This window comes from Coloeus monedula, assembly GCF_965178545.1.
Source record: "Coloeus monedula genome assembly, chromosome: 3".
Lineage (NCBI taxonomy): Eukaryota > Metazoa > Chordata > Aves > Passeriformes > Corvidae > Coloeus > Coloeus monedula.
In genome coordinates, this window is record NC_138783.1 from 118064825 (window position 1) to 118088334 (window position 23510).

Genomic DNA, 23510 nt, shown 5'->3' on the forward strand with positions numbered 1-23510 from the left:
GCACCCAGGGAGCGGCTGGAGCTGGGCCAGGGCAGGGTTCGGTTGGATTTTAGGGAAAGGTTCTTCCCCCAGAGGCTGCTGGGCACTGCCCAGGCTCCCCAGGGAATGGGCACGGCCCCGAGGCTGCCAGAGCTCCAGGAGCGTTTGGACAGCGCTGCCAGGGATGCCCAGGCTGGGATTGCTGGGGGGGCTGGGCAGGGCCAGGGGTGGGACTGGGTGATCCCTGTGGGTGCCTTACTCAGAATATTCCAGGATTCCATAATCCCTTGTCCTGCCTGTTGGGACAGAGCAGATACTCCCTCACCGTTAACTCAGCACTTTACTCATCTCCTCCGTATCCCGATTTAAAAATCTTTTCCCGTGGTGACAAACTTGAAATCTGGGGGTTTGTCTTCCCGCAGGTGAATGTGCCACGAGCTCCTAGAATTCTGCTCCTTGAATCCAACTTTCATCATCGCCTTTTTGGGGCGGGGACCCTTCGAAAGTGAAGCCAAAATTCGGTGCCGCCGGCCTGAGCTCCCTCTGCCGGTGCCGGTCCCGCAGCGCCCGCCCGGATCCCGCCCGGATCCCGCCCGGAGCTGAGCCGGGAGCCGGGATGCGCTTCCCGGGAGCCGGCCCCGCTGGCAGGTGAACGCTCGTTGGGTTGTTTGGATAGGAGTGGAAGGAATCCAGCTCCGGAGTGGGAAGAGCTTTATCCCGATCCAGGCAAAAAGTTGGCGGCAGGATCTGGAAGAACTAGGAAGTAAAAACACCCCTTGATTCAGGATTGAGCCAAGCTCAGAGCATGGGAGTGAAGTGGCCTAAGTTGCCTGTTCTTGCTGCTCAGAATTGCTCTGGGTTGTTTTTTCAGGAAGTTCATTTGGGAAAATATCTCGATTTCCTAGGTAATGTGTGTTGCTGGAACTGCCGAATCCTTTTGCATCACGAGAAGCTTTTTGGGGTTGTTCAGGCTGGAGAAGAGAAGGCTCTGGGGAGACCTCAGAGCCCCTTCCAGTGCCTAAAGGGGCTCCAGGAGAGCTGGAGAGGGACTTGGGATAAAGGATGGAGGGACAGGACACAGGGAATGGTGTTAAACTGGAGGAGGGAAGGTTTAGGTTGGAATTTAGGATGAAATTGTTCCCTGGGAGGGTGGGCAGGCCCTGGCACAGGGTGCCCAGAGCAGCTGGGGCTGCCCCTGGATCCCTGGCAGTGCCCAAGGCCAGGCTGGACATTGGGGCTTGGAGCAGCCTGGCACAGTGGGAGGTGTCCCTGCCATGGCAGGGGTAGAACAAGGTGGTTTTAGGTCTCTTTCAACCCAAACCAGGATTCTTTAAGCCTCTGATTCAGCAAATTGCCTTTTATTTAAAGGAAAATGTACTGCACACACCCCCAGAGCTCCCACTAACTCCAGGAGGAAGCCAGGATGCCCTGGCAGGGTTTCCACAAGAAATTCAGGCAGTGCCAGGACTCCCCTTCCAGAGTTGCAATAAGCAGAGAAATCCAAGTGGATGAATCCAACCTCCTTTTGTCCAGGAATTCCCACTCCATGGAGCAGTAACTGAATTTTCTCCTCACTTCTTCACTGTCACAGCCAGAGACAAAACTTCCAATTGATTATTGGTTTAGGCTTTTTATTTGGCACTTCTTTTCTTCTTGTTCTTCTTTTGGGGAGGGAGAAGACAACGGAAGAATAGGAATTGTGCTCAGGAAGGATTGTTGGATTAGACCCCATGGAAGTAACCACCAAGGTTTCCTGTGATAGTCCAGCACTCCTTGGAGGGTGCCATCACAGAGATTCCAAATAAAGTTGGGAATTTTTAATCTCCCCTTTTTTTCTATTCTTTTTTTTTTTTTTTTTTTTTTTTTTTTTTTAATAAATGTGGGAACTTTTAAATCTCCCCTTTTTTCTTTTCCATTTTCTTGAAAAGAGAAATCCCGTTACAGAGCTCTTTCTGCAGGCAGGGGTCTTCTTCCCTCCGGCTGATTCCCAATGTTTTCCAGGATGAGCTCCACATCCTGCTGCCTTTGCAGCAGCCTCAAACCCAGGCTTGAATTGCTATGGAATAAGCAGCAATGAACTCGCTATCAAAATAAGCAGGGGCTCCAAAAAAACCACAAACAACCAAACAAGAGGAGTCGAACTAACTCAGCAAAGATCTTTTGGAGCACCAGGGCTGGTGAATCACCACTTTTTCCCTCCCTCAGCAACTCCATCCCTGCCTGGAGCCCCGGGGAGGGCAGGTGGAGTGGGGAGGGCATGACTTCAGAAAGTTAAAAAAAAAAACTTAAAAAAAAAAAAAAAAGGCAGAAAGTCGACATCACCCCAGTCATGTGATGCCAAAGGACCAATGGAGGCAGGTCCTGGAAAGGGGAACAGTTAAATTTGTAATTTGGGTTGTGTGAAACACTTCTTTGGGCCTCATAAACAACCACAGAACCACAAGTTGGGTACGGAGGCAGTCACCCAAGAGCGGGTCCGGGATATTGGTCAGCAGGGAGGGCGAATCGTTGTGCCTGCAAACCACAGGGTTTCGGAGGCTGGTAAGCATCATCAACCACAACCAAGCCGCTCTTTTTTTTTTCCCTCCTTCTTTTTAAGAAACAATTTCGGAGTTCTTTGAGCGAAAGTACCTCAGGATCCGCTCCCGAGGCGCCGGGATGGAGCCGAGCGGGATGGCTGGGAGGAGGGTGGTGGCAATGACCAGTCTTCATTTTGCACTCCCCAAGGTGGAAGGAACCCTAAATTCCCTGCCAGTGAAGAGAGAGTGAGTTTTAAAGAGGAAACAATGGCTTCAAACAGCATTTTTGAGTCACTTCCTTCTTACCAGCACTTCTTGAGAGGTAAGTGCCATTCAGAATTTCTAAATGTATTTTTGGTTTTCCCGTGGTTCAGAAAATGCATGTTTGGGGAGGATCTGGTGTAGTACATGGGTTTTTTTTCCACTTCAGTTCTCTTTGAGTTGATATCTGAGCTTGCAGAAATATCATCTCGTTGCTTATCAGTTAAAGAGATTACAGCAAGGACTCGTTTAAGCTGTTCAAACAACCATGGCATGCTCGTGAATTTGCTTTTCCCAAATCCTAGTGGGCTCGGATAACTCCTGGGGATTACTGCAGGTACAAGAGTGGCAGCACAAGTCCCTTTCTGGCTCTTTTCCGGGGACTTTTTGAGCTGCTGCCATGACAAATGACAGCCAACAGCACCCGACACGCCGTGCAGGGAGGGAGCAGCAGAGCATGATTTAGGCTGGGCTTAAGCCTCAGAAAAAAAGCTTAGGAACCTGCTTAAAGTTTGCTGCAACTCACGTGGCTCGGGAAAGGGAGCGGTGGGATGGACTCGGAGGCTCTGTGGATGCTCTGATGGCTGCAGAAGCAGCTGCAGCCCTGGAAGTGCTCCGGGAGGAATGGAAGGGCTTCACCCAGCAATCTGCGTTTTGTCACCAGTGACCAAGAGGTTGTAACGTCCTTGTAATGTTCTCATCACCCCCTGTGGAGCTGATGCTTTAGTCATGGCTTATTCATGCAGCCCAGCCAGGCAGCGGCACGGGCAACTTCTCTGCTTCCTGGGAATTACCTCCCTAAATCACTCCTGGAGCTGAACTTTTCCCCTCGCCACGCAAGCCGGTCCCGCAGCAGGGCTGTGCCCACGTGGGTGACAAGGACACGGAGCCTGTCACAGCCCGGGCTTGGCCGGAGAGCAGCACTTCAGAGCTGGTTCTAGTCCCAGACTCCCCGGCCGCGCTGGGTGTGAGTCAGGAGTTTATTCCCATTAATAAGCGGGAATGCGGAATGCTGCTCCCAGCTGCTGTGTCACCACCGGCAGCAGCTCCTGCCACCCCGAGGGTCACAGCTCCCCGAGAGGGACACAGGCAGAGGGCAGCCTGCTCTAATCCTTCCTGGCTCTGCTGTTCAACTCCTTTTTTTTTCCCCCTTCTCCTCATATCCAAAGTTTTTCTCCATCTTTTTCCTGGCACTGCAGCCTGTGAGTCACCAGCACCTTCTTGCCTGGGCGGGGGAGATGCTGAAGGGTGAGCAAGAGGTGCCCAAGTGCTGCCATTGCTCAGCACCCCGAGCAGGGAAAGGAAGCAATACTGCTAAAATAACAAGCAGGATCTTCCTGCCATTCGTCAGCCTTTTTATTATTATTATTATTATTATTCTATTTATTTATTTATTTTTTAGCTGAGCAACTGCTCAGTGTTTAATCTGTAGCTCTGGAAGGGTTCTTGAGGAACCTTTGTGCGTCTGATAAAGAGCAGAGTGAACCTTGTGGGGCTGTGCTTGTGCAGTGCCAGAGCACAGCCAGGCCACGGGGCGGGATGGGGAGCAGGGGTCGTGTGCTTGGCAGGAACCCAAAAAATTTGAGAGCAGCTGGTTGAAAACTGAGAGCTGATTTGTCCAGAAAAGGAGGAGTTTCATTAAAGCTGCTTAATCCAGCAAGAGATTTAGCTCAACACCCCAGAATGGGGGTTACTGTTGTCCTTACTACTCATTATTGGCATTAATGTTGCTCCAGCAGCAGTATTTCATTTTCTTTGGGGTCTGGGCTACAAGCATTGCTAGGCTGGAAGTCATCTGGATACCTTAGGAACACCTGGAATGTTCCAGGCCAGGCTGGACAGGGCTTGGAGCAGCCTGGGATAGTGGGAAGTGTCCCTGCCCGTGGCAGGGGGTGGCACTGGACAGTCTTCAAGGTCCCTTGCAACCCGAATCATTCCTTGTTTTTATATCTATATAACATTTCCTATTCAATTCTGGCAGCCCAGGCGCAGATCCTGGCACGTGCCTGGCACAAGATCCTGCAGAACCTTGGGTAAAGAGGTTTTTCCTGCAGAAAACCTCGGGTAAAACACTTCAGTTGAGTTGTAAAACAAATGTTTCATCACCGCAAAAGAACATCGGGTGTGAACATGGAACGGTTTTCCAGCAGTTCCCTTTTTGTTCCTTTCTCCACTCAAACGAACTCCAGGCAGTTTCAAAATCCTGGGCGCAGCAAAAGGAACGTTTGGGCTCGGGAGCAAGAAAAATAATCCTCCCTAGGGTGGGTTGTTCTCACTCTATTTCTCAACAGGGATTGCAAAGAAATGTCCCCAAAGTGCCTCGTTTCTGTTTTTCCCGCCAAAATTTATTGCACTTTCTCCCTCAACCGAAATTGTGAGGGAAAAGGAAAACTGAGTCGTTTTCTCCGTGGATTTCCCTTTATCAGGCCATGCAGCTCTGTGAGAAGGAAATCCATAACTCTTTTTGAGCCTGCTACTACGTGAAAATTGGGAGAAAAAGAGGGGACTGGGGAAGCAGCAGCATTGTTCCAGCCCCCGAGAGCAGTGACAGGCACAAACCCCTGACATATTAATGGGGTGTGGTTCACCACAAAGGATATGGCCCTTTTTCTATCACACCACACCAGCTCCTCGCTTCTGCCACCAGCTGAAGGAATGAGGATCAGGCTGAAACCTCCTGAATTCTGAGCACGTTCTAAAGAGACCTTTTGGGATGGGGCATCAAAATGAGGCCTGCTGGGGGTCTTGTGTTAAAGAGTGCGCCTACAGATTTTAAAGGAGGGCTAAAAATTTACATCACACACCCTGCTAATTTCTAATGCTAAGGTTCTTACCTTGTTCTGAAAGATTTCCTAATAATTTTGCCTATGAAAGAAAACAGAACTAATCTTTTTATGGAGCTCAAAATAGCACCAAGAGTAGTATTTTCCATGCAGGCACTTTTGCCTCGTTTTTGCTGCAAGGTCTAATTCTTCCACTATGCAAAGAAGCTTACTCCTGGTTTGGCATTTGTGATATACTTTTATTAATTAATCGTGGCCATGGTGTGACATTTTGATGGTTTCTTATCAAATGGGAATGAACTCCAGCACAGCACTTTTGTAGCATGGAAAAATAGACTGGGGAATTTCTTCTGAGTCCTACAGTGACAAGGAGCACCCAGGAATTGTGAGATTCTTCCCTTGTAAGTGCAAAATAAAAGTGTGGTGAGTCCAAGGAAGGGCAATGAAACTGGGAAGGGTCTGGAAAACCCATCCTGGGAGGAGCAGCTGAGGGAGCTGGGAAAGGGGCTCAGCCTGGAGCAGAGGAGGCTCAGGGGGGACCTCACTGCTCCCCACAAGTCCCTGCCAGGAGGGGCAGTGAGGGGGGGTCGGGCTCTGCTGCCGTGTGCCAAGGGAAAGGAGGAGAGGAAATGGCCTCCAATGGCACCAGGGGAGGCTCAGGTTGGAGATTGGAAACAATTTTTCCCTGCCAGAGTGGTGAGGCCTTGGGATGAGGTGCCCAGGGAGTGCTGGAGTCACTGTCTCTGGGAGTGCTCAGGAGGAGTCTGGATGTGGCCCTTGGGGACAGGCTTTGGGGTGCTGCTGGTGCTGCTGGGGTGGCACTGGGTCATCCTGGAGGGCTCTTGATGATTTAATGGAGAAGCTCTTCCTGCTCTGAAGGGCCTCCCTGTGTGTATTCAGGGACCCCTGCCCCTGAGCACTCTGTGTCTCTTTGAAAATGAGTGGCTTTGACTTCCCTTGTGGTGGGATTCGCATTGGAAAAGTCCCCAAGTCCCTGGTGCTGGGTGGGAATGGAGGCTGAAGGGATCAGGGGCTCCCTCCCATCACCTCCAGAATTGTGGATTCCTCATCCCTGGCAGTGCCCAAGGCCAGGCTGGACATTGGGGCTTGGAGCAGCCTGGGACAGTGGGAGGTGTCCCTGCCATGGCAGGGGTGTGATGGGATGATCTTTAAGGTCCCTCCCAACCCAAACCAGTTTGGGATTCTCTTTTTCCAGTACCATAAATTCCCTTGTCACTGTGCAGAGAATTTTTCAGGCCTTCTCAGGCTGCCTGCCCCATACCAAAGGGTTAATTTATGTCAGCATTATAAACCACTGACTGCAGCTTGTGAATAGGAAATTGAACTAAAGCTCATAAAAACTTTGGCTTACAAGTAGAAAAACCTTGCACAATGTCTGATTTACACAGCCTGAGCTCTTTTTTCACTTAAAAGCCTTGAGAAACGTTGCGAGGCCTGAACGCAGGAAGTAAAAAGTCTGACAGAGCTGAACACGCTGCTCTGGTGAGATCAAGAGATTTTATCCTGCGCCAAAATATTTCACTGAGCAGTTGAGCAGCCACACTCAGCCCAGGGATGTGCTGGGCTGAGTCTAAAAAGGATTTAGGTTCTGTCTGGCCTGCACATCCCTCAGATTGTTTTGCCCTTGCCCTTTATCACTCGGCCATTAATTAGAGATTGTTGGGTGTTTCACCATGAGGGACAAACTCCAGCTCTGAGGCGGCTCTCTGGTGGAAAATGAAAGTATCTCCCCCGCACTGCCAGGGGATGCAGTAAAAATAGAAAACAGAAAAATTAATTTTTTTTTTCATGACCAGAAGATAATCATGATTTAGTTCGACTGCTGAGGCATGACCCCAAAAGAACAGGCTGCTTATCTCGAAATGCATGTGAAGGCCAGTGGTGGTGGCAAGTTACGAAAGTAATTTATGCAATTTGACTTTGGAATAAAGAATGAGTGCCTCAATCATGCTGTTATTTGAGAGGGGAGAGTCTGTCCCTAAACCAGGAGTGGCAAGGAAATTACTGCTGTTGGGTTTAGGAACAGCTACACTGGCTTTGGAAAGCTGAGGAGAAACAATCCTAAAGAAACAAGAGATTTCTCTGTAGGTTATCCCAAAACCAGGAGAAGTATCTGACTGGGACATCCTGCCACGTGCAAATGGTACCTGCTGGGTTCCAGAGGTTTCTGCTGCACATCCAAAGGGATTCCCAGAGGGCCAGGCAGGAATGGGAATGGAGAACGAGGCTGAAAGGCAGAGTGGGCATTAAATTGCACCAGGGGAGGTTCATTGGCATAAAACACCACTGGATCCAAGGCTTTAGCAGAATCCTAAAAACACCTGGATCTGTCCATACCTAACAGAGCATCATAGAACTGTTTAGGTTGGAAAAGCCCTTTAAGATCATCAACAATTTCTTAATCAATACCAGCCAGGTTTAGGGGAAAAAAAAAAAAAAAAGTTTTGGAAGGGTTGAGTTCTTCCTTTGCCTCTCCCTGCCCTGTTTCAGAGCACAAACCCAGTTGAAGCTGGGGAAGAAAGATCCCCCTGTAAGCAGCTCTGTCATCTGCCAGATGATTTGTGGCTTCCTCCAGGACATCTGGGATTGGCCATGGAGAGAGCCAGGCCACGGGCTGGGTGACTCACTGGGCTGAGAGGACAAGAAAACATTGCCCTCCCTCACTGCCTCTGCTCTGGAGAGGCTGGCTAATGTTTGTATAAACTTGAGTCAGCTTCCCAAGCTGTGGAGTGATATCTCCTCTCTGAAGGGCGCCAATGAGCTCTGTGGGGTGGCACCAGTGGAGGTGACAAGAGCGGTGGTGGTTGAAGCATCAGAGAGCCCACAAAGGGCTGCAGTTTGTGGGTGAAGCCTGTGCACACACCAGAATGTCCTCAGGGATACTGAAATCGAGGCATGTCGCTCCTGCCGGTGGAAAGAGTAGGAATTGTGCAGGTTCCCAATGCAATTTCCAAAATAAATGACTTTTTTTTTCACTGAGATCCCAGCCAAAGCCTGGCTTTACAGCCAGCTTAAATTTAATAACAAAACTAAATGGTTTGGTCCAGTAAAATGAAATGTTTTAGTCCAAAACATCAAATTTATTCAAACCATTGGAATAGAAGAAGAAAAGGGCATAGAAGGACTGAGTGTGAAGCAGGGAGAGAGGGAGAGGAGCTGCCACCTGGGAGAGTTTCCAATTCATCCTTGATGTTGTCTGGAGGATTCCCCACTTCTGCCTGCAAGTGAAACTGTCAAGCTGGGCATTTTCACTTTGTGAAGATCTGTGAGAACATTCTCTCTGGCTTTGATCAATCTGGGCATTTTACTTTCCAACCTGAAGTTTTTGTTTTGAGTTTCTGGTTCCAGTGAACCCCAAAACAATCCAAGACAGGCTTGGGGTTTTTTCTTTTGCCTCATGAATATTTTGTCTTGCAGGATATTTTCTGTCACCTGCTTTCATACTGAAGCCGTGATTTTGAAAGCACAGAAGCTGCATTTAGGTTGGGTTTTGTCTGCAGGCTGAAAGGTTTATGTCTTACAAATCTTTCTGTGAATGCACTGGAAGGAAACCTGAAACCTGTCAGGTTTTATGTGATTTGCTATAAACATTTCAAGCTGCTGTACTTAGGGCAAGCCCTGCCACCCTCATCAAATCAGCAGCTCAGAAGCTCTGACCCAGCCCTTCCAGTGGCCTTTTGTGGTGTTTAAAAGAGAAACGAGTGTTTGGGAAATCCCTGGTAGGTTCAGGGTGAAGCACGGCGTGGGGCTGAGCGTGTGTGTCCCTTCTGACAAATGTCTCAGACCTTCAAAGCCCCAGCACCGCCTGCAGCTCTCCTAAGTTCCTTTTCTACGTGGTTTTATGGCATTCAGCAGAGCCTGCGTTTCACAGAGTCACAGAATCGTGGAATTACCAGAGTTGGAAGAGCCCTTCAGGATCACCCAGTGCCACCCCAGCAGCACCCCAAAGCCTGTCCCCAAGGGCCACATCCAGACTCCTCCTGAGCACTCCCAGAGACAGTGACTCCAGCACTCCCTGGGCACCTCATCCCAAGGCCTCACCACTCTGGCAGGGAAAAATTGTTTCCAATCTCCAACCTGAGCCTCCCCTGGTGCCATTTGAGGCCATTTCCTCTCCTCCTTTCCCTTGGGACACGGCAGCAGAGCCCGACCCCCCCTCACTGCCCCTCCTGGCAGGGACTTGTGGGGAGCAGTGAGGTCCCCCCTGAGCCTCCTCTGCTCCAGACTAACCAGTTGATGGCCACTTTGTCCCCGTCTGGGGGGATCCAGGATTTTATCCTAAGAATTGGTTCTGGGACATGTTTTCTTTCCCCAAAGAAAAGGGAAGTGTGGCTGGAGGAATGTTTGGAGAGCAGTGCTACCTTAAATCTGCCCTGGCTGTATAAAATCAGCTGTGAAAGCCCCAGGGTTCATCTCCTGCTCTCCGTCACCACCACAGCTCATCCTGACATCAGGGGTGGCTGGATGGGCCTCCCCTCACTTTCAAAAGGACATTGAGGGACTGGAGAGTGGCCAGACATGGGAAAAAGGGCTGGAAAACACATCCTGGGAGGAGCAGCTGAGGGAGCTGGGAAAGGGGCTCAGCCTGGAGCAGAGGAGGCTCAGGGGGGACCTCACTGCTCCCCACAAGTCCCTGCCAGGAGGGGCAGTGAGGGGGGGTCGGGCTCTGCTGCCGTGTGCCAAGGGAAAGGAGGAGAGGAAATGGCCTCCAATGGCACCAGGGGAGGCTCAGGTTGGAGATTGGAAACAATTTTTCCCTGCCAGAGTGGTGAGGCCTTGGGATGAGGTGCCCAGGGAGTGCTGGAGTCACTGTCTCTGGGAGTGCTCAGGAGGAGTCTGGATGTGGCCCTTGGGGACAGGCTTTGGGGTGCTGCTGGTGCTGCTGGGGTGGCACTGGGTGATCCTGGAGGTCCTTCTTGATGATTCTGGGATTTTGTGAAAGACCAGGGGAGACTCCAATGCACATCACCCAGAGAGGCCGCAGATCTGAGAGCAGGGCTGCACCCACTTCATGGGAAGGGCTTTGTATTTTAGAATTCAGTTACCAGATAATATCAGACTTCTGTAAAGCACTTCTGGTTTTCAGGACCTCCATGTAAATGAGCTCTGGGGTTTCTATGAGTCAGGTGGAACAGAATTCATATCTGGAAGATACACTCAAGTTAAGACTTCATTAACAAGGTTTTAAACTGAAAGAGAGAGGTTTAGGTTAAATTTTAGGGAGAAAATCTTCTCTGTGAGGATGGGGAGGCCCTGGAATGAAATTCCCAGAGCTGCTGTGGCTGTCCCATCCCTGCAAGTGTCCAAGGGCAGCTTGGACAGGGCTTGGAGCCACCTCACATAGTGGAAAGTGTCCGTGCCCATGGCAGAGGTTGGAGTAAGATGATTTTTAAAGTCCCTTCCAACCCAAACCATCCTGAGTCTGTTTCTGTGAGTGTTGATGCATCACTTGCTGCACTATGTGGTGCTTTCATTGTTCCAAACCCTTTGCAAGAAATTTCGTTGCCATTTTCTAACCTTTTTGGCTGCTTCGGAGAGGAATGAGACCCCTCAGTCTGCACCAGTTCTCTCTTGATCACACCTGTAAGAGTGATAATGGATGGGGCTGAACACCCACACATTTTTCACAGCTTTACACATTGAAACCAAGAGTCAGGTCTCACATGGGAACATGAACTTCTTCTGGCTGTCCCCTGCTGCACTGGAGGAGATGATTGGATTTTCTAAATGAAGCAGGGTTTCATATGAAGTGTGCCTGGAAACTAAATGTGAACGGGTTTCAAAGTTAAAAACCAGAGACAGGATAAACTTTTGGGGTTTAAAGGTGATGAACCATTGAAATTTTAGAGTAACGATCAGGACTTTTAATGCTGGGGTGGTTTTCTTTTCCTCTAACAGGGATTGCAGTGGAAATAGTCATTTTTGGCAGCAGTTCCCCAGGGAATGGGCACGGCCCCGAGGCTGCCAGAGCTCCAGGAGCGTTTGGACAGCGCTGCCAGGGATGCCCAGGCTGGGATTGCTGGGGGGTCTGGGCAGGGCCTGGAGTTGGATTCCATGATCCCTGTGGGTCCCTTCCCACTCAGGATATTCCATGGTTCTATAATCCCATTTGGGATAACAAGACATTACTGACATGAAGAGGGATTTAGGGTTCCCCTGTGGGGTGAATTTGTGTCATTAAAATGATTTCTAGGCAAGGAAAGATGATTTAGGGCCACATTTTACCGGGGCAATTAAAGCAACCCAGTATTTTGTGTACATGGAATCTGATCCAAGAGTCCAGGAAACCACTGGAAAGACCTGGCTGATGGCTTTGGGCTTTGGGTGAGACCTGGGATGACTCTTGTCCTGCAGGAAAAGGTGATGGCCCAGGTCAGCAGTTCATGTTGACATCTGCTTTTTGCTTTGGAGCAGCATCACAGAATCATGGAATGGTTTGGGTTGGAAGGGACCTTAAAAATCTTCTCATCCCACCCCTACCATGGGCAGGGACACCTCCCACTGTGCCAGGCTGCTCCAAGCCCCAATGTCCAGCCTGGCCTTGGGCACTGCCAGGGATCCAGGGGCAGCCCCAGCTGCTCTGGGCACCCTGTGCCAGGGCCTGCCCACCCTGCCAGGGAACAATTCCTGCCCAATCTCCCATCCAGCCCTGCCCTCTGGCACTGGGAAGCCATTCCCTGGCTCCTGGCCCTCCATGCCTTGGGAATTGTCTCTCTCCAGCTTTCCTGCAGCTCCTTCAGGCCCTGCAAGGCCACCCTGAGCTCAGCCCAAAGCTTCTCCTCTCCAGGCTGAACAATCCCAGCTCTCGCAGCCTTTCCTCCCAGCAGAGCTGCTCCATCCCTCTGCTCATCCTGCTGCCTCCCCTAAATTTGCTCTACCAGGTTCATTCATGGCCCTTGTTCCCTGTTTTGCCTCATTCTGAGGATGTACTGAATAAAAAATGCCTCTGTGTGAACCAGAGATCCCAATTCCAGCTGCCCTCTGCTGGGTTGGCTCCTTTTTCCAGGAGCCCCCTCCCAGTCCTTCCCCCCTGTGACAGCTCTGAGTTTTGGGCACATCCCCAAACCCTCATAGAGAAGGAAAAGCAGCTCCTGAGGCTTTTGGAGTGTTCCTGCTTTGACTAAACCACCCCAGCTGGAGTTCAAAAGCACTTCTTAAACAGAAGCAGTTGGAGGGTTTTCATCTGTCTCAGCTCCTTTTCAGCCTTTGGAGAAGCCCATTCCAGGCAGAGGGATGAGGAGATGCTCCAGATCCCAGTGTCTGAGGGGATCAGGTGTGGGACCAGGCTGGGCATGAAGTCAACCTTGGAAGCTTCAGGTTTATAGAAATTCGTCACACAGAGGTTCTGGTCAAAAAACAAAACCCCAAAACTTGATTTAACAGAAATTTGTGATCGGATTTAAACTCATTTCCAAGGAAAATCTTTTCCCTATTCCTTCACTTGTTTTCTGGCTGAAGTCCCTCATTTGTTAAGGTGAAGAATATTTCAAGGCATTGCTGGATTTTTTAATGTTTGGGTTTCTTTTTTTCTGCAGAAAATTAAGGCCTTTCTTATTTGACACTGCAGTTCAAAGAAGAATGAGAAATTAAATAAATACCCTATAGACAAACATGAGCTGTCCCATTTTAGGATGCAATTACCTGCAGCAAAGTTTCCCTCACTGCTTTTTCTTCGGTGAGAAAACAAACCACCTTGTGATTGAGGTTTGGAGGAAATGCTGCTCTTTGCAACACTCGCCACCAACAAATTCCCCCAAACATTTCTAGTGCATGACTTAGGCTGCAGATTTTGCTGCTGGTTTGCATTTCTGCAGCTGGAGAGCAACGTGCTTTGAGTTGCTATAAAATGAAGGCAAAAACTAAAATAACCGAGTGGATTAAAGATTTGACTGACAAAAAGGAAATACATTTTAAATGGGGTTTTTTTTTAACCAGAATTCAGTGCAGAAAAGAGGGTCAGGAAGGGGAAGAAGATTTCATTGCGTGCCTGATTCAGCCCTTGAACAGCAAAGCCACTTTTCCTCTGCTGACCTCTGTTTCCACTGGGTGCTGCATTTTCCAGCTGGAATGGGGCATATTCCCAACCAGCTGGAGCTGCCAGGATTTCAGGGAATGGTTGGGTGATGGAAACCTGAGGCCCAGCTGCTGATATTTGAGGCACAGGTGTTTGGAGCTGCCTTTGCCTGTGAGTTAAAATAAAGGAATAGAGAAAACTCCTCCAGGTTGTGCTCCCAGAATAATCCTCTGGCATTTTTCCAGGGTTTCTTTTTTTTTTTTGGGAAGCTCAGTGTTTGAAGTAAATCCCCCATTGTTCGTCCCACTGGGTTATTAAATTACTGTCCTTTCCCTCACTGGTGTCTGCCCATTTTTGGTTGGGATCGGATGGATACAGGTGGCCCAAAGAAATCCTGGTTCTGTGCCTGGCACCTGGAATTCTTCTCTTTGATCCTGGTTCCTGGAGCTTTATTATCCCTGTCCAAATGATGCAGAAAGTCAGGAAGGGATCATGGAATCACAGAATCATGGAATCGTGGGTTGGGTTGGGAGGGACTTTAAAGATCATCTCATTTTAACCCCCTGCCATGGGCAGGGACACCTTCCACTATCCCAGGCTGCTCCAAGCACCATCCAGCCTGGCCTTGGACACTGCCAGGGATGGGGAATCCACAAACTCTCTGGGATGGAAGGATTGGCTTCTCCTGGAGCTGCTGTGCAGTCCTGCTCTTTCATTTCTGAGTTTACAGAAATCCTGAGTCAAAAACTTCTGAACCCATCTCCAAGGTTTCAGATTTTTTCCCCAAATCTCAACTTCAGGACACTGTGCACAGATCTCACTGGACCAACAGGTTCCTGTGGGATCTTAATTTCCTTTTTCCAGGCTCTCCTGGAAGGTTCCTGCATGAGCCTGGGCCTGTTAATTTTGGTAATGCAATGACATCAACATTAATTTTGGTAATGCAAAGCTCAAAAGTGGCGTAGGAGGGAGAAAATGGTAGGAAAAAGAGAATTATTTCTAAACTGCTTTCTTAGTTGTTACTTTTTTCACTTGAATAGACGTGAAACTCGGGAGGCAGCTTGTGTCAGAGTTCCGATGCAAGCTGTGATGTGGTAGATAAAAAGTGAGGAGGGTGTTGAGCCAAAGGGTTGCTTCAAGTCAAAATTAGACCAGGGCAGCAGTTCTGCCTCCTGTGCAGGGCAATTGCCGGGCTCAGGCCCTGCCCGTGGCTCTGGGGCCGCTGCTGGGCCCCGGAGCAGAGCCCGGGCCCTGCCCTGAGCCCTCCCTGCAGCCAGGGACACCCAGGGCTGAGGGCCCCTCTCAGCTGGGGCTCCTCTCGAGGCTGAGCAGCCCCGGCTCCCTCAGCCTGTGCTGGGCACGGAGCTGCTCCAGGCCCTTCCTCAGCTGCGCAGCCCCCGCCGGCCCCGCTCCAGGAGCTCCCTGGCCCTGCTGGGCTGAGGAGCCAGAGCTGGGCACGGCACCCCAGAGGTGCCCCCAGGGCTGGGCACAGGGGCAGGATCCCTCCCTGACCTGGTCATGTTCTGAGGGAAGTGTTGGGGAATCACTTGGGATGTGGATGGATTGATTCCCTTGAACACTCTGGGCAATTACTCTGTGAATATTAATTCCATTAAATCCAAATGCTGTTAATGGGGGCCTTCCCCACAACCTGTGCAGTGTGGAGAAAATCTCTCTTGCTTCTCATGAGACTCTGTCATTCTTTATCGAGCTAAGCCTTGCTTAAGTGGGAAATTTCAAAAAGCTCTCCTTGAAAGCATCCACAGCCACTAAAAGTCTTCTCCATGGAGGGTAAAATTCCAGATTGATTCATGCGTCACCTGAACTCGAGGCAGGTCTGGTTTGATGCTACTAAAAAGCCAGGAGACGCTGTCCTAGGCAGGCCCAGCGAAGCTGATTTCCTGCAGACATGGATGTGCTTTGTGCCTGAGGTCTCTAAAATCCGACAAGGATTTAATCTGATGGAAGGTTTTTCCCTTTCTTGAGGAATCTAAAACCTCCTACCGGCTGCCTTCGGCTGGGAGCTCTGACAGAGCCTCTCAGCCACGTTTCATGGAAGCTGAAGGAACTTCAGCCCACTTCTGCTCTATCAACTTTAGTAAAGTTGGCCCACAAACCACAAGAGCTGGGGGAGGGCCAGAGAAAACCAGGCGAGATCACACAAGCTCTGCCTCCACAGAAGCAGCCCAAGAGAGGAGTTTGCAGTTCAGTTTGACCCAAATGACACCCAAAGTCAGTCAAATACATCCTTAAATGCTTAAATGACTCTGGGAGTAGGATACTCCTCATCTTCATGGATGAAGAATCATCATATCAGAAGTTCAGCATTTCTGAGAACCTCAGTTTTACAGCTCTGAGCCCAACTATCTCCCAAAAGATCTCGTGTTTACCTCGGAATTCAGACTGAGTCGAGCCGATGTTTTAATCAGAAATTTCCTGAGCACCACACATTATTTCAGGGCTCTAATATTGCACCTCTCCAGCTGCAGTCCAGTTCAAGTAGAAACCACAAAGAAAATCCAGGGAAAAAAGGATTTTCCAATCACTTTTGAGCAGCGGGAGAACTTGAAAATACCAAGAGCTGTTTGTGGCTATCAAATTGGACTTGCTGAACCTTGTGGATCCCTCCCAGCTCAGGATATTCTTGATAGACTCCCTAAAATCCTGCCAGGCTCCAGCAGAGCAGGAGGTTGTTGTGGGACAGGGAGACTTTATTCATGCACTTCAAATCGTTTCTTCTTTTTTTTGCTGCTTGCAGTAAATAAATGAACAATAAAACTTCTTTTTTTTTTTTTTAATTTAATTCCAGAGCTCCTTTTTCCCCCTACTCTCACTGGTGTTGATCTGGGAAGTTCCAGAAACACTTGCAGGGTGCTGAGCTCTGCTGAAAAGCCAAAGCTGCCGTTGGAAAAGGCTCCACCTCTGGGACAGGGAATAACCTTTGCCCAGGGAATTATCAGAGCAAGGGCAGGGCTTGTTTTGGTTTTCCCGTATCTCCCTTCTGGGTAAGATTCCAGGCTGGTGCCTCGCTTGTCTGCAGGGCAGGTTTCTCTGTAGGACAAGTGACCTTGGGAAACAGAATGTGCTCCTTGAGGAGCTTGAGCTGCAAAATCTGGGGCAGAGGGGTGAAAATGGTGTCAGGATCCATAGGCTGTGAGAACAGGATCCCAGACTCCCTGAGGTGGGAAAAGACTTCTGAAACCATCAGGTCCAAGCTGTGCCCGATGCCCACCTTGTCCCCAGACCAGAGCACCAAGTGCCACGTCCAGGAATTCCTTGGACACCTCCAGTTGCTCCTCTGGCTGTTCTGGTAGCACTTCCATTAATCCAGCCCTCACTCCAGTAAGGGAGGACTGCACAGCAAAGAAATTGTGGAAATCTGCAAGAAATCCAGGAATGGTTTGGGTTGGAAGGGGTTTTAAGCCCCTTTCACTCCTACCCCTGCCACGAGCAGGGACACCTTCCACTCTCCCAGGCTGCTCCGAGCCCCACCCAGCCTGGCCTTGAAAAACTCCAGTGATGGAGCACCCTCAATTCTTCTGGGCACACCAGAGGCATTCCCTTGGTGTTTCGGTGTAGCACAACCCCTTCCTCAACAACTCCTTTGGGGTGGAACCATAAAAAGGCAGCAAAACGGGAGCTCAGCCTTTCCCCCTGCGACACAACCGAGCCGCACCACCACGACTTTTTGTTTTGCTCAGCAGCAGGGGCTGCAGGAAGGAGCTCGGGACACACCTGCACCCACTTTTCCTCCAGGAAAAACCCCAAGAGGCTCCACGCTGGCACAGAGCACCCCGAACACCCCTCTCCCCAGAGTCCTGGGCCAGCTGTCGGCCTCTTTGGGGCATCCTGTTTGTTGGAAAACAAGTGACAGTTGCAGGAGGGTTGCGAGAGCAGCAAACCGCAGCCCCTGTGTGGGGCTGATAAGGGCCCTGCGCTGCTCTTGCAGCAGTTCCGTCCTCGCTCTTTCCTGTCCCGCGCCTTTTCCCCGCCGCCCTCGAGCTCTGCCGAGCTTTTTGCAGTTATTTGGGTTTCTCAGAAGGGCCAGGAGCTCTCCTGCTCGCAGGGGACATGGGTTTGTCCCCCGCTGTGGGGCTGGGCAAGTGGGGAAGGAGGAGGTTGCAGAAGGGTGTTTGAAAAAGTGCAAACCCGTCACGGTTTGGGGTTTCGGGAGTTTGCACCCACGCCTGCCAGCCTGATGTCCCCGAGCTCTTCGTTAGGCTCAGTCTAAGCCATGCTCAGAGCATTTCTGGAGGAGATCAGAACTGGTGACACAAAGCGAGAAGCGTTTCTGGGCTCAGGGGCCAGCATTGAGGCAAAGGTCTGTGCTTCTGTCTCAGTGTGATACTGACTTTGAGATGTCATGATTCAAGTGAAAGGATGAAAAAAAATGGACTTAAAATGCACCAGGGGAGGTTTTGATAAGAGATTTGAGCTTTTTTCCCCCACAGGACTGGTCAGGAAGTGGAATAACTTGGCTGTTGTGGAGTCACTGTCTCTGGGAGTGCTCAGGAGGAGTCTGGATGTGGCCCTTGGGGACAGGCTTTGGGGTGCTGCTGGTGCTGCTGGGGTGGCACTGGGTGATCCTGGAGGGCTCCTCCCACCCTGATGATTCTGGGATGCAGCTGGTACAGAGGAGGATCAGTGTTTGCAAAGAGAAGAAAAAGACATAAAAGATGTGAAGCTGTAAAACCAAATGTTTTTGCTCCCACTTAAAAACAAACAAACACAAAATCTCTGTGACCTCTAGGAAAAGGTTTTCCCACTCTTTTCTGTGAACATGTGATTTAGTGACCTTTAAGAAAGCCAAGCTGTGGGGTTTGTGTGTTTATTCCATCAGATTATTTTCTGTTGTTCTACCTCTCTGATGCTGCAGCTTCTTAGAACAAAAAGATGGCATTATCATGGAATCAAGGAAGGGACCTTAAAGCCCATCCAGTGCCACCCCTGCCATGGCAGGGACACCTCCCACTGTGCCAGGCTGCTCCAAGCCCCAATGTCCAGCCTGGCCTTGGGCACTGCCAGGGATCCAGGGGCAGCCCCAGCTGCTCTGGGCACCCTGTGCCAGGGCCTGCCCACCCTGCCAGGGAACAATTCCTGCCCAATCTCCCATCCAGCCCTGCCCTCTGGCACTGGGAAGCCATTCCCTGGCTCCTGGCCTTCCATGCCTTGGGAATTGTCTCTCTCCATCTTTCTTGTAGGTCCTTCATCTTTTGGAATTAGGTCTATTTTTAACAAAACTCTGATGTATTTTTTAATAAAATAAAATATATCTGCAAATATTCCCAACCAACCAATCCCAGATCTCTGGTAGGAGATGAGAAGGTTACACAGTCAATGATATTTATTTGATTAGTGCTGAAAAGACCCGGATCAGAGATTATACTCGGCCCCTTTAATCCAGTAACACCTGCCCAAGGACACCCAATATCCCCCTTTTTATTGGGATCCACGCACCAAAGGGAGTGTGAGGTGCAGGGCTCCTGTTACGGCCACCTGCTCCCTGGAATCCTTGGGTTTCCGAAGGAAAAAGGGAGCAGGTCGCTCGTGTGCCTTTCCAGGGAGTTTATTTCAAAGCTGGGCTATTCTGGTTTTCTTGTACTTTTAGCTGAACTGGGAACTTTAGATGGGAGATTGGGCAGGAATTGTTCCCTGGCAGGGTGGGCAGGCCCTGGCACAGGGTGCCCAGAGCAGCTGGGGCTGCCCCTGGATCCCTGGCAGTGCCCAAGGCCAGGCTGGACATTGGGGCTTGGAGCAGCCTGGGACAGTGGGAGGTGTCCCTGCCATGGCACGGGTGGGATGGGATGAGCTTTAAGGATCTTTCCACCCCAAACCATTCCATGATTCCATGGAACAGGAACAACTATGATAGAAAGTGATAAAAAATATTTGGCTGATTTAGGGGCACAATTTCACATTTCCTGAGGTTCCCAAGGGATTTAGGAACCCATCTCCCATTATTTTTAATCATTTCGGTGCCAACTTGCTCCAGGTCCTTTCTGAATCCATGGCAGGGAATCCAGCCCAGCTCCAGAGGGATCCCAGGCTGCCCCCTGCCCACCCAATCCCAGTGGAAATGCTGTGGAAGGAAAGCAGGGGATGGTTTAATGGGAAAATTCTTGCCAGATCCCAGCTTGGAATATTATTATTATTATTATTATTATTATTATTATTATTATTATTATTCTTTTAAAAATCAAGACCCTTCTACCATGGAATCAGAACCATGACTGCTCCAGCCAAAATTCCATCTGCTCCCACATCTTTTCCCTGAAACCCACAGGTACTTAAGGAAAAACACAGCAAGGATTATTCGCTTCCCTTGGCTTGGAAAAGGGATTTTTGTGCCATAAAGTTGGAAAATCTGGGGCATTCCCAGTTGATTTTAACTGAAATTATTCATTTTTGGAGGGAAATATGGACCCCCTGTGATGCTCAGGACTTCCATGGGGAGTTTATATAGGTATAGAATATAAATAATATATAAGAGATAATGTATAATATATATGTAATATGTAATATATAAAATATATAATATTTAATATTTAATACTTGGCATTTAATATTTAACATTTAACATTTAATATCTATTTATTTTTCTATTATCTCCATTTTTTAGCAGCTCTGTCTATTTTTCTTGATGTATTTCTGCTTTTATCCCTCAAATAAATTGAAGAGGGCTTGGATGGCTGCATCCTGTTTGGAATCTTTGGGATTTTTGTGCAGTCCAAAGGGAAAGAAAGGAATCCATTTCTTTAGGAAAAACCTCCCTCTTGGAGCCTGCTTAGAAATGGTAATGGCCTAAAAAATGGAGTTTTTAAGGATCCTAAAATCTCTTTAGCTTTGAATAAATGTGGGTATGAGGGAAAAAATATCCTGAATTTCTCTGCTCAGGGTTTTTATTCTGTGTCATTATTAATTGGGGTTTTATTTAGAAGAGAATTAACAAGTCACACCCTGGCAGGGATGTTCCTTAAATCTTCCATGGAATTCTCAATAATTATTCCTCTTCTCCTAAATTCCTTCCTCACACACCTGAATTACACAATGGGAGGGTTCCAGCTTTTCTTTTCATCCTTTTTTTTGCCTCGGGTTTTACTCTGAGGACGTTTGGAAAACTCCAGTCCCAGGGGCAGTTTTGTTTTCATCCATCTCTGACCCTCAAAATCAAGGAAATCTGGGGGAACAGCAAAAGAAAAAAAAAAGGAAAAAATTGGAAAAATAAATTAAAAACTAGTTCAAGAGTGCAGTCAGATGGGAGAAAGCTGGGAGGGGAAACAACTTGAAGATAGAAATCATTTTTTAAGCCGCTGTTGAGAGTGCCCAGATGTTCCTCTTCAACGTATTTCAGATGTTTTGTGGAACTCTTCCCTGTTTTTCACCATTTGGAATCCCTTTGGAATCAGTCTGTTCTTCAGGGAGAGGATACAGACAATTTCCAGCACTGAAAGTACGGTTAGAAAAAAATAGAGAATTTTTACTAAAAAAATTGTACTTAAAAGGAGGAGGGAAAGTTTCAAGGAAATATTGCTAAAAGATCCTAATGAAAATGGGTTTTGAAAATATCCTTGGATTTTTTAGGAGAGGCACCATTTCCATCTGGAATTCCCATTGCTGAGCAGCTGGTAACTCAAAAAATAATAATAATTCTGGCCACAGGTGGGTCACAGCACCATAATCTGTATAAAGTGGAGAAAAAGGTGGCTGGATTTCTACCTGTGCTCATATTTTGAATATCAAAATTCATCCAAGCATCAAAATTTGGTAAAAAAGTACCACAAGGAGCAACGAAATCCCTTGGCTGAGAAATCTCTTCCCTTAAATATTTCATTTGCTGTAAATTGGGTTTTGTTACTTCACACTTTGCATGAACTCTCAGGCCAGTGCTTAAATGGGAATAATCCTGGCTAAAATTCCATGGGTTTCTCCAGGGTGGAAGTGCAGCTGCCAGAGGCGGCAAAAATCTTCACATTTTTCAGTTTGAGGCCAAAGACTGGGGGGTGACAGCACCACGATGGAGTGGGAGGCACCCAGAGACATGGAAGGGTCTCCCTGGGAAATCATGGAATGGTTTGGGTTGGAAGGGAACCTTAAAGGTCACGTAGATCCACGGGCAGGGACACCTCCCACTGTGCCAGGCTGCTCCAGCCCCAATGTCCAGCCTGGCCTTGGGCACTGCCAGGGATCCAGGGGCAGCCCCAGCTGCTCTGGGCACCCTGTGCCAGGGCCTGCCCACCCTGCCAGGGAACAATTCCTGCCCAATCTCCCATCCAGCCCTGCCCTCTGGCACTGGGAAGCCATTCCCTGGCTCCTGGCCCTCCATGCCTTGGGAATTGTCTCTCTCCGTCTTTCTTAGGCTCCCTCCAGCTTCTCCAGGTACAAATCCTCCCATGTTTTCCCCTGGCCAGGCCAGGCTGTGTTGATCCCCTGCCCAGCCCCCCCAGCAATCCCAGCCTGGGCATCCCTGGCAGCGCTGTCCAAACGCTCCTGGAGCTCTGGCAGCCTCGGGGCCGTGCCCATTCCCTGGGGAGCCTGGGCAGTGCCCAGGAGCCTCTGGGGGAAGAACCTTTCCCTAAAATCCAACCTAACCCTGCCCTGGCCCAGCTCCAGCCGCTCCCTGGCTGCTGTCCCTGTCCCTGGAGCAGAGATGGGAGCTGGCCCTTGTGGGGATGCCACAGGGCTCAGGATGCCGCACTGTTTTCCCTCCCATGGATCAAGTTTCCCTTTAACTCCTCTCGGTTCCTTAGGGAAACAGCAAACCCACGATAATTCGCTGTTATCCAACACACACACGACCCGATTTCCCTTCCAAATCCACGCACCTGCCTCTCCATTACCCTCAGGACACTGATATTTTCTTGGATCAGCAGCTGCTTTTTCTGTCCAGGTCTTTTTGATGTCCTGCAACAGTGAAATTTCATCCTGCCCCCTCAGCCTGTCCTGTTCAAACCCTTTAATTAATGGTGCCCTAATCAGTGGAGGCCGTTCATTTCTGTAACTAATTATGGAATTACTTTGTCAGGAGCTGGTACTGGGGTAGATGGAGTCAGGCTGTGCTGAGTTTCCAAGGGGATGCTCAGGGAAAGCTGGAATCCAGGGGGAGCAGGGATTTCAAGGATCTGCTGGATCTGTGGGAAAGGAGCTCTGGGAGAGCTCTGGAGGTGGATTTTGGAGCAGGAGGAAAAACAGCCAATGGTCCCCTTATTTCTGTGTGAGGGAATTATTGACTCCTTTCCTCTGGGATGCTTTGAGCTAGGGTTAGGAAATGAGGATTTAGGGTTTGGAACTGAGGACTGATGAGCCTAAAAGAATGTGATAAAATCATGGAATCCCAGAATGGTTTGGCTTGGAAGTGACCTTAAAGCTCATCCCACTCCCACCCCTGCCATGGCAGGGACACCTCCCACTGTCCCAGGCTGCTCCAAGCCCCAATGTCCAGCCTGGCCTTGGGCACTGCCAGGGATCCAGGGAAATCCACAACCTCTCTGGGCAAGCTGTTCCATTTCTTTCCATCAAAGTAAAAAAAAAGAATGAAATAAAGCTTTGCCTCTTTAACTGGATCCCAAATTTTCCATCCTATTTTCAGCCACACAAAGCACTACCAGGCCCCAGGTGCTGCTGGCAGAGCAGGGGATGATCCAGGCTCCATCCTCGGGAGTCCAGGGCTGAAAACTCCTCTTCAAAACCCAAGAAAGCCTTTTTTGCAAAGCCTGACTCAAAGGCTGGATGACTCCTGCCGCGCCAGGAGTTCAGAACACACTCGGTAATTCCCACTTGTGTCTCCGTTTGGTTTTCCAGTCAGCAGCTGAGGTGTGGGCAGCGCTCTGCACATGCAAGGGTAGCCAGAAACAAAACAAAATCCTTGCTAATTAGCAAGTTGCTGTGTTTGGAAAAGCCCAGAGTGGATGTTTTTCCTCTTGGCCTCGTCATGTT

At 49.4% G+C, this 23510-nt stretch overlaps 1 protein-coding gene across 2 annotated transcripts in view; it reads left to right on the forward strand.

Annotated features, from left to right (window-relative positions):
* Positions 1-2765: 2765 nt before the first annotated feature.
* RUNX1 (RUNX family transcription factor 1) overlaps positions 2766-23510 on the forward strand; it is a gene marked incomplete at both ends in the record, with an annotated part of 157731 nt that continues 136986 nt past the window's right edge. For both annotated transcript variants that reach the window (XM_082277339.1, XM_082277340.1), the window contains one exon: positions 2766-2820. In XM_082277339.1, coding sequence (XP_082133465.1) covers positions 2766-2820 — 55 coding nt within the window. The remainder of the gene's footprint in view (positions 2821-23510) is intronic.